Source organism: Trichophyton rubrum (genome assembly GCF_000151425.1).
Source record: "Trichophyton rubrum CBS 118892 genomic scaffold supercont2.1, whole genome shotgun sequence".
Lineage (NCBI taxonomy): Eukaryota > Fungi > Ascomycota > Eurotiomycetes > Onygenales > Arthrodermataceae > Trichophyton > Trichophyton rubrum.
In genome coordinates, this window is record NW_003456428.1 from 1,040,336 (window position 1) to 1,050,896 (window position 10,561).

General features: G+C 48.0%; 2 protein-coding genes across 2 annotated transcripts; both read right to left on the reverse strand.

Moving 5' to 3' along the window:
- Window positions 1-23: 23 nt before the first annotated feature.
- TERG_11561 (uncharacterized protein) lies at window positions 24-637 on the reverse strand (the record flags this gene model as incomplete). Its single annotated transcript, XM_003238363.2, has 3 exons — window positions 24-89; window positions 148-466; window positions 519-637. The coding sequence occupies 3 exons, from the start codon at window positions 635-637 to the stop codon at window positions 24-26; spliced, it is 504 nt and encodes a 167-aa protein (XP_003238411.2).
- Window positions 638-1,128: 491 nt separating this feature from the next.
- On the reverse strand, window positions 1,129-10,333 carry TERG_11562 (uncharacterized protein; the record flags this gene model as incomplete). The annotated part of the gene is made up of 2 exons (XM_047750662.1): window positions 1,129-4,089; window positions 4,160-10,333. The coding sequence occupies 2 exons, from the start codon at window positions 10,331-10,333 to the stop codon at window positions 1,129-1,131; spliced, it is 9,135 nt and encodes a 3,044-aa protein (XP_047605101.1).
- Between the last annotated feature and the right edge of the window lie 228 nt (window positions 10,334-10,561).

Sequence of the window (10,561 nt, forward strand, 5' to 3'; positions counted from 1 at the left end):
TATGTCCTCTTCGTGTCTTGGGTCTAGAATGTCCCATACCTCGAACCGTATCCCCTCGTCACCTCCGCCTTGACCTTGACCGTCGTCACCTTGACCCGCCAGCTGTCTGGCCAGCTCGATGCTCCTGACCGAATAGTCCACGCCCACCATGGGACCGCTAAACCCTCCTTCTTCCCGCAGCAGACTCAGCATGCTCCCATTGCCCGTCCCCAGGTCCAGTATGCTAGGCTCCCGGCCGGCCTGCGAGTAGTCCGGCGCAAGTGGGAACTTCTCTGAGGTCATGAAGTCCAGCACCTTCTGCGGCGCATTGTGCTCGCTGAACCACGAGGTCCCGATGTCTGAGTCGTCGTCCTCTCCCTGGCCATCGTCTTCTCCGTCTGTCTGCTGCTGCTCGTCACGGCGTCTTCGTCCGTCTCGCTTGGAGGACAGAAAGTGGGTGAGCGAGCTGTCGTAGTATCTTTCCCAGCTGCAGATGCCACCGTCAGCCCACGATCATATCAAAGACTTCGTTAACTTACTATTCTTTTGTCCCCAGCTCGCTGGGCTCGAGATACTGCGGATGTGACCCTCCTTGCTCCTCCCCCAAGGACATCTTTCTCTCTTCCTGGTGCTTGTTAGTGGTCAATTGTATAACCATTAGTTAGTTAGCCTTCAAATATTTATTCTTGCGGACTTGGAGCGTCGCTTGTTGACCCGCCAAATTTCAACATCACCAAAGCCCAGCAGGAGAAGCATCACCACAAAACTTAGATCTGCAGTCATCGGGCCATCCGGGCTCTCTCTGGCCTGCTATTAGCCGAGTAATAGGGAGTTTGGCTGTTCTGTCTGCTCTAGCCCACTATTCTCTCGTCCTGCCAATGTCGATGCCTGTAACTTAAGAGCAGGATTTGGTCGTCTAAAAAGATATTGAAACTGAGCTCCCGAGTTTCATCAGTTTTACTCTTCATTTAGTTACTGTTGTAAAAGGAATTTGATGCTTAGATTGCTATTCAAATAAGTAGAAGGCCCGACATTAACAGTAACATCCAATTTGATAACTAGACCATAGAGCTGAACTTGTTCAATTTGGCCAGAGGAAGAAAAAGAAACCCCATGACAATTATAATTATTCCCTGCTGATATCCTGCCCTAGACCGACAGATCATGGCACTGGAGACACATTTCACGAAGGACTGGATGCTGGAAGACATCCCTTACAGTGAACTCAAGCCCCCTTTGCCGCCCCAAGGCCACAATCTTCATCGCTGCAATCGAGTCTCCCCCGAGACGGAAGAAGCTGTCACTTGCGCTGATGCAGTCTCGGTCTTCAATCTTCAGCACTTCGGCCCAGAGGCCCTGCATCACACACTCCTTCTCCGTCTGGGGTGGTGTCCGTTCGTCCACAGCGGCCTTGTTCATTGCTTCGATTTCCCGCGTTGAAAGGGACGCCGCCATACGACGTAGCTCTCGCCGGTCCGCTTTGCCTGTGGCTGCAATGGGGATGCGTTTGACGGGTATATATGTCGATGGGAGCATGTACCGGGGCAGCACTTCTTCAATCTGCTTTCTGACACTGCTTATCATCTGCTGGACCAAGCGGTTGCACCCCAGTTCATTAACTTCTTTGTTATTATCGGAAGAGCCGTTGCTGCTGCTGATACCATCCACGGCTATAAAGGCTGCAAGAGTTTTATCTGCGATGCCAGACAGCTCGACCAGCTCAGCTACCACCTGCACATTCCCATTCTCCCCCAGGGCGCCAGAATCCTGCATAAATTTGACAGCCAAAGAGCCGATGTGATGTTCAAGATCTCCCAACTCGACACGTTGGCCCCTGATCTTGACCTGAGTGTCTCGGCGTGAGAGGAAGAGAAGCGAGCCGTCTTCCTGGTATTGGACCAGATCTCCAGTACGGTAGAGCCGCCCTCGACGGCCTGGGTGTCTCCCATCGGGAGAGCCGCGTTGAAGCCATATAGGGTCCTTGACAAAGACTTTTGATGTCTTTTCGGGGTCATTGAGATATCCTTCACCCACAAGCGGGCCTTCAATCCAAAGTTCACCAACAGCACCAACAGCAGCCAGTGCATCCGGATTTTTAAGGTCGACAACCCATGTGCACACCCCAACTCCCCGACCAATCTCCCCCCCTTCCAAGCATTTGGGGCCATATAGAATAGTGCTAGTGGGCGTGCATTCGGCTGGGCCATAAGCCAATACTAGCTGTGTCTCATCACCAACTAGGTCCAAATCATTTGGTAAAATAGCTTCACCACCCAGCACCAGCGTCGATAGTCGAGAAAAGGCGCTTCTTGGTTCGACAACGCGCGCTACTGACGGCGTCAGGTCAGCAACAGTTGCTTGGTACTTTTCCAGACAGCCACCAAGATCGTTCTCAAATTCCTCCTGGGAAGGGATACAGAGGCACCCGCCTGTAGCCAGGGCCCTCAGTAGATTAAGCCAAAACACATCAAAGGCATACGAGGTGAAATCTAATACCCTTGGATTACTGCCAAATCCGAGAAATTCTCGCTGGTAAGCAATTGCACTGATAAAGTTCTGGTGGGTAATCACCACTCCTTTCGCATCCCCTGTTGTCCCGGAAGTAAACACGATATAAAATGCATCGGACGGATGCACGGCCGGCCATTCAGGGGTAGCGATCGTGGAGCCAGTAGGTAGATATAGATCGTCTCCTACCCTATAGACTTCACCCTGACCTAGGCTCTCAAAGAAGGGTTGATTCGAGACAGAAGACAGTATAAGCGTCGACTTTGAGCTGGTAAAGATCTGACCTATAATTGAACGAAGCCTTTGTTCTGGGAACGAGAGGTTGATAGCAACAGCTGCTGCTCCAGTCTTCATGACGGCCAGCGCTGCAACTGGCATCCACTTGGACCTTTCGAAACAAAGGGGGACAATGCTTCCTCTACCAACACCTTCAGCAAGGAGATGGTGGGCAAGCTTAGAGGATAATTCATGCAGTTCACCATACGTTAAATCCCCATCCCAAGCGTTAACAGCAGGAAAATGTGGCTGCTGAATGACCGTCTCAATAATCAAATCGGGTATAATACCTTCAACTGGAACCGATAACTCGGCATTCCAGGCCCAGATGTTGTTCAAATCTCGGTGGCTGGCCACAGTCACATTACACAGCTTGTCTTCCCGTCGATTTATATCGAGTAATTGTCGGATCGTGTGTTCGAGTCCGTGGGTGAGCCTGATAGCACGATCCATACTGACAATGCCCGAGTCAAAGCCCATTGCAATTTCCACATCTTTGCCTTCTCCTTCACTAACTTTCATCACGATTGTATGATTATCTTCCTTAAAGACACCTCCCTTCGTATCACCGTTAGTGATGATGGGGTCGTAGCATTCGATCCCATCTGTTCTTGGAGAGCCAATTACTAGCAGAGTCTGGAAATTGCAGGCAAATTTGGTTTCGTCTGACAAGCAAGAGATTTGTTCCAAAAGCATACGCTGAAAGGGCTCCATGCTGCGTATTTGCTGCTCGATTTCCGAGAGGAATTGAAGAATGGTGTTGTTCCAGTTAAGCACAATGCGAGTAGGCAACATGTTTTTCCTTCCTTCACCATTCAGGCGGCATACTCCAAACAGGCTTTCATCGGAATTGGAAAAGTGAGCCGTTAAGATAGCCCACGCAGCCCTAACTACTACTTCTGCCGAGAAACTCCCTGGGATGAAATCAATGCTTTTCATAGTCAGATGTATTTTTTCACCACGTTCAATTCCGGTGGTCACCATCTGCTTGACTTCAGGAAAGTGTACTCCGTGAGTGTTAGAAAGCTGGTCTTTCCAAAAGCTCTCTGCAATAGACCTTTCAACGCCGTATTTTTGTAGAAATATCTGATCAAAGAGAGATATTGCCTTGGCATATTGATCATTGTTTATGATGGTGAGTCCCCCCTGAAGCTCATCATGTCCAGTGTTACCGTCAATATCGATGGTTAGCAGATAGTCAATTGCCTGGTTGAGCGTCTCATAGACCTCTTCAGCTATCTGCTGGGTAATATATGGTTTTCTGTACTCTAGCAAAAGATCGGTATGGCCATGACGATTTAGTGAGACGTTTAGACTCAAGTCGTACTAAGTATAATCAACCTTCAGTTAGTTTCATATCATACCCTCACTATATCCATAGCATATTTTGTCTTACTTCATGGCCGTCCTCATCATCCAATGTTTGGAACTTAATGCTGTACTTCTGAACTTCTTCCTTGTCGTAAGAGCGAATCGAGAGGGATGTATTGAAGAGCCGTTGGCCAGATAGCCCAAGTCGGTGAAGGACCTCCCCTATAAACACATGCTGTATGGCCATGTTCTGTTCTGACTTCTTGGATGTGGCCCGGAGGACCTCTTTTACTGGTACCCCCATGTCAACTCGGCTGATAAGAAGATTAGCTAGAGGGCCAACCATTTTCTCTACCCGCTCAATTGGAGCGTCACGCCCCGACGTGAGATAACTAAAGCAGACCTCCTTCATCCCTGTATAATGCGATAGTGTTATTGCCCAGGCCACCTGCAGAAAGGCAGAAAACAGGATATTCGTCTTTTTGCAGTAATCCACGATGTGAACTTTAGAGTGCGGAGTGGAGCTAGATACCTCACCGAGCATCTCGGGCATCATTCCTCGTGAGGATGGCGATGATGTGGGAAAATTGCAAGGCTTCATTCCATCTAAGATAGTCGCCCATGTAGCAGCAGTCTTTTCTTTGGGTGTCTGGCTAATATAGCTAATCATATCAGTGAACCTGGGGGCAGCTGGAAGTTCAAAACCATCATATGTAGCTGCAAGCTCTTCTAGAAGTACTGCCATTGATTGAGCATCGTTCATGGCATGATTCATGTCAAGTCGAAACGATACTACACTTGCAGCTTTTGATCGGTATATAGTTAACAAATGCTGCGGCTCATTCAGGAAAAAAGATGGGGGTTCTTTTTTGTTCAAAACCGTAATCGGATTATTATCGTCAGTTTCCATCTGAATTACCCTTACTGGTGGCTTGTCTAGCACCATTTGGATAAAACCATTACCCTCGGGGTGGAGGGTAAAGAGAGAAGAGAGAACCGTGTGCCTGTTCGCCACTACTTTCCAAGCTGATTCCAAACGTAAGGGGCAAACAGGCTCACCAAAGGAGTCACAGCGGCATGTTGTGCGAGTGTGATAAGAAGCAATCCCCTTAGCTGCACTTATGAGCATGCCCTCCTGCAAAGGCGAACAAGGATAGATAGCTTGGATTTGTTCTGGTTTGACCCCCATACGAGGCAGTTCCTGCTCAAGAAGGATATCCAAGCCATTGTATGAGAGGGGAAGGAGAGGCAAATCACTCAACGTGAATCCGGATGGAGCTTGGGCAAAGTTGTGGGAAAGAAACTCTAGGTCCTGTGAGAAATTTTGAATCCACTTTTGAAGACGATCACTCTGCATCATCTTATGAAAGATAAATTCAACCTTTAATTCGCCGTCGGATACAGCAGCCTCTATATCAATCATTGACTGTCGCCGGGCCGATTTTGAGACTTCGGTTATCGCCAGAAGGGAATCACTAAACTCGGAAGGAGAAGACGGATTGAATAGCCCATCTTCTTTCTCTAGCTGCTGGAATCGACCCGTAAAATTAAGCACAATCTCAGGGGTATCGTATGCTTCAAATGCCAAATGGCCAGATTCACTATTGTACCGGCAAGCCCAGAATTGCTGCCCATTTGCAGGCACATTGCGTCGCGTGTCTTTGACAAGCCTGACCACGTCCCTAGCTAGTGAGTGGTGGAGGTTAATCGGAATTGCGAAAGGATACATAGAAGTAAACCATCCCACTGTACTAGAGACATCGACTGGCTGCTCACTAAATTGTTCACGGCCATGGCCTTCAATCCAGATTGCTGGTGTGCTGCGCTCCGGAAATGTATGAATGAATGCGTGGAAGAGAGCACTAAGTATAAGATCAATTCCTTCAGTCCCCAAAGAATCATTACTCTTCCCGAAGAGCAGGGAGCTCACGTCCGAGGAAAAGGACACCTCCACAGCCTTGCATTGGCCATATGTATTCTCATCTAGGGAGACACCCCAAAAGCCTATCTGAGGCTCGGGAATTGAGTAAGGGAGTACTAGTAGTGGTGATAATGTGCGCCCTATTCGGGCCTGGTGTGCACACCAAGCCTGGAATGACAATGTCTGGGCAGAATGCAGCTTGCGGGATTGCAGATGGTCTTCTAAATCGGCCCAGATAATTCTCCAGGAGACAAGGTCTATTACCAAATGATGGGCAGAAAGTAAGAGCATTTGATTGCCTGTAGGTAGATTGAATAGATCACAGGCGAACACAGGGCCATTTCGAATATCCATATTCTCTTGTCGTCGCTGCGATTCAAGTCCAACAGCAGCATAGTCTTTCATTGTATGTTCTGTTAGCGCAAATGTCTCCGTACTGTACTCCGCAATTCTTTGCTTCCATGTATGTGTGTTCAGGTCTTTTTCAAAGCGTGCTCGTAGCATATCGTGACGTAAAACGATGGCTTGAATAGCCTCCTCAAGGGAGGCCCTAGAGACAGGGCTTTTGAGATCAAGAAGAAAGAATTGATTGTAATGATTTAGCCCATCAGGGTATGTATCGAAAAAGTTACGTTGAATCGGGGAGAGATCAAAAAGGGCCGTTGAATCTTCCTCGAGCTTTGGGGTTGACAGATTTTCTTGAGACGATACATCCCGACAAACTTTTGCTACATTCCGGATTGTTCGTGATAGCAATATATCACTCACTGTTAAATGGATGTTATGCATTCGACATTGGGAAACAATTTGCATAGCCGAGATAGAGTCACCACCAAGCCGTGCGAACGTTGCATCAATTGATGCCTCCGCTCGTGACAAGTTGAGAACGGTCATCCAGGTATTCTGCAAAATCGCCTGTGTCTCATTCAATGGCTCTTCGTCATCATTTCCCATTTCTTTATCTCCAGCAGCAGATAACTTCGCTTGCGAGAGCAGGGTTCTACCCATAGCACGTAGGCGCTTTCGATCTGTTTTATCATTGGTGACCATTGGAATTTCCCGTAGAGGGAAATACATAGTAGGGAGCATATATGATGGAAGTAGCTGTGTTAATCGGCTAGCAAGCTCTTCTGTTATCCGCTGCACTTCAGTATTTTTTGAGTGTTCATCCATTTCTTGAGATCCTTGAAGCGCCAGAAAAGCCACTAGTGTAAGGTTTCCGGTATCAGAAGCTTGCTGTACTGCCTCTACAACAATTTGTAGTGTTGGTTGCTGAATGGCTCGACGAATAACACTTTCAATTTCGCCTAGTTCCACACGCTGGCCTCGAATTTTGACCTGGTCATCTTTTCGACCTACGAAGACGATATTCCCATCTGGCTCATATCGAACTAAGTCACCAGTACGATACACACGTCCACGGCGTCCAGTATTCTGTACCAGCCAAATAGGGTCTTGTATAAAAGCTGCTGCAGTTTTTTCAGTATCATCAAGATATCCAGCACCGACAAGAGGCCCTTCGAGCCATAGCTCCCCAACTGTGCCTATCGAGGCTAGTTGTTGTGGGTTGTCTTCTTCTACAATCCAAGTGACAACCCCAAAACCGCGGCCAATTCTAACTCCGGTTGCATCCAGGGGGGAAATAAGCGCCGTTGGAGTACACTCAGCTGGGCTATAGGCATTGATAATTCGAGTACGGTCTCCCGCCAGCAATGTGTCAGAGGGCAATATCATTTCTCCACCCATAATCAGTGTGGTTAAACTTGATAGAACATCTTTTCCTAGCGCTCGAGCAAGTGAAGGTGTAGAATCCATTAAATTAATGCCATATTTTCTCACAGAGTCAGCCAAGTGATTTTCACGTTCCTGTGAAGAGGGTATACATAGACATGCTCCTGCAGCGAACGAAAAGAAGATGTTTGACCAAGTAACATCAAAAGCGTATGAAGCAAAATCAATCACTCGCGATTTATCATTGTATCCTAGAGCCTCTCGTTGGTGGGCAATAGCAGTACAGAGGTTTTGGTGGGTTATACGAACCCCCTTTGGAGTTCCGGTGCTGCCAGAAGTGAAAACAATATATAAAAGGCTCTCGGGGTGAATCACCGGTAATTCTGGGCCTTTTGATTGACATCTGACATCCAAATGGTGACGGTTCCACCCAATTATGAATTGCTGGCGTCCAAGCCTCTGGGCCAGTGATGAGTTCTGTTCGGAACATACCAACACTGGTGAATTGGTCTGAGATACTATCTGGGCTAACCGTTCATACGGTTGCTTCATGTCCATAGCAACAAGGATTCCACCAGCTTTCACGACAGCCAGAGCTGCCACAGGCATCCAGAGTGACTTCTCAAACAATAGCGGTACGATAGTTCCTGTTACCCCTACCTGTATCAGTTGCAGTGCGAAGTTGGTGGATATCTCCAGTAGATGTTGATATTCCAGGCTGCCATCCCATGCATGAATAGCCAGGGAGTTAGGGCATTGTAGAGCCTTTTTTTCAACCATCACGTGGATGCATTCAGGGACAGGATCGGGTACCCGTGAGTTCCATTGTAACACGTCGGCTAATCTCCTGGAAGTAAATAAGGACATTGGTGCAACTGTGTCTTCTAGTCTTCCCTGTCTATTGACATTATCTGCCAAAAATCGTAGAATCTTCTCAAAGTCTTCAACAACGCATGCCATTTCCGACTTGGGGAAGATGCGTGTGTCAAACTCCATCCTTGCGTAAACTCCATCGAGGGCCAGTCTGCAGTCAATATCTATGGCATACCTGCCATCACATGGTTGAGGTCCGATTGACGAATGGGGAAGCTCCTTAATAAAAGGCCGCCCTGAGAACTGGGTATCATCTGGCGTGTTATTATGAATGACAAGAAGCGACCGAAATCGACAAGCGATGGCAGCATCCTCACTGAATTGGCGGATATTCTGCAAGCCAGTTTGTTCGAAAGGGATCATATCAGCTATCTGACGATGTACTGCTTGCAATAGTTGGTAAGCACTACCTTTCCAGTCAACCTTTACCCTGGCGGGAACTGTGGCAATGGCAGGGCCCGCCATACGTTCAATTCCCGGCACCGCTGCCTGACGACCCGTTACTGTTACGCCGAATAATGCCTCATTAGAGTCAGCGCGAATGGCCAATACTAACGCCCAAGCAGCACGAACAATTGTGGCAACCGTGAAGTCACTCCGTCCCCAATCCAGTCCAGACACATGGCGTGTCAGGATAGTTGTCAGGATATCCGGGTTGGGATCCACATCAGTCGACAAGCCTATCCATGGGAACCCAGTGCCTTGAATGCCCGCAAATTGGTCAGTCCAGAAGCGATGGGCAGCAACTTCATCGATATTTTGAATGTATTTGATGTATGGACTCATGTCTAGGAGTTCAGGCCCCGGTTCCTGGTAGTATGCATGTTCAACGTCACTCAATAATAGGGGGATAGACCATCCGTCATATAATGCATGGTGCATTTCCCAAGTGAAGTAGTTAGTGTCCCCTGACATTCCGCTGATTATACCAAAGCGAATCAAAGGGTCACCAAGCCCCATGGGAAGCTCTTTGGGCGTTGCCCTTTTTCGGAATTGGTCAAGGGTCGATTCGAACATCCATTGCACTTCCTCGTCGAGGACAACTTGGACAATCCCGTAGTTAGGTAAACTAACAATCCGCGTACGTAAGATGGGATTCGACGCAGCAACTTGGTCCCAAGCCCACTTGAGCCGCCTGATATCGATATCCCGATCTATCCTGTATATTGACTGTTGTACGTACTCGTTGAAATTGCTGCGTGTTAAGGCGAGCATACCCTCTTGTAAAGGCGTACATGGAAGTACATCTAATACTTGGGATTCCTTAACATGGCAAAGGCGTGACGTTTGAGCGCGAGCTTTTTGTGCATCCAATGACAATTTAAGTAACGTGAAAGGTGGAACAAAATCATGGTTGGATGAATTAACAAGCGAGCAAGCTCGATCAACAAGGTCTATTAGTCGGGGCCGTTGAAAAATATCTCTCACTGTTACTAATAGCCCATGCTCATATATCATCTGGCTCAGGCGTATTGCGCTAGAGGCCGAGCCGCCGCACCGAAAAAAGTTATCATGCTCTCCAATAGAATCGGGGGTGACTCCGAGCACTCGAGCCCACAGCAGTCGGATCTGATTCTCAAAGTGAGACTTTAAGGGATCGGCAGGTTGCTTCTTTTCAGAGGCAGGCGTGAACCTAGTACCTGCAGCAATTAGAAGGTCGTGGTTGACAAAAGAATGCAACTCCTGATGGGATGGCAAATCGTCTTGGAATTGCAGGACCGAAAGAGGTAGCATGGTATCTACCCCGTATTATGGGTTGTAAATGCAAGGTTGTTAAACGGAGCCACGATAGTCAATGAAGGCTTCATATGCCATTCCCTCATTTGCACTGACCAAATTCGGCCGACCAACCCCATTATATAGACCGGACCAGCGGCGTGGAGTGGCGTCAGGAACTCTTTCAAGAGAAATAAATTTATTGACCCCTCATGGATTCCATGTCACAAAACCAGAAGAGATGCA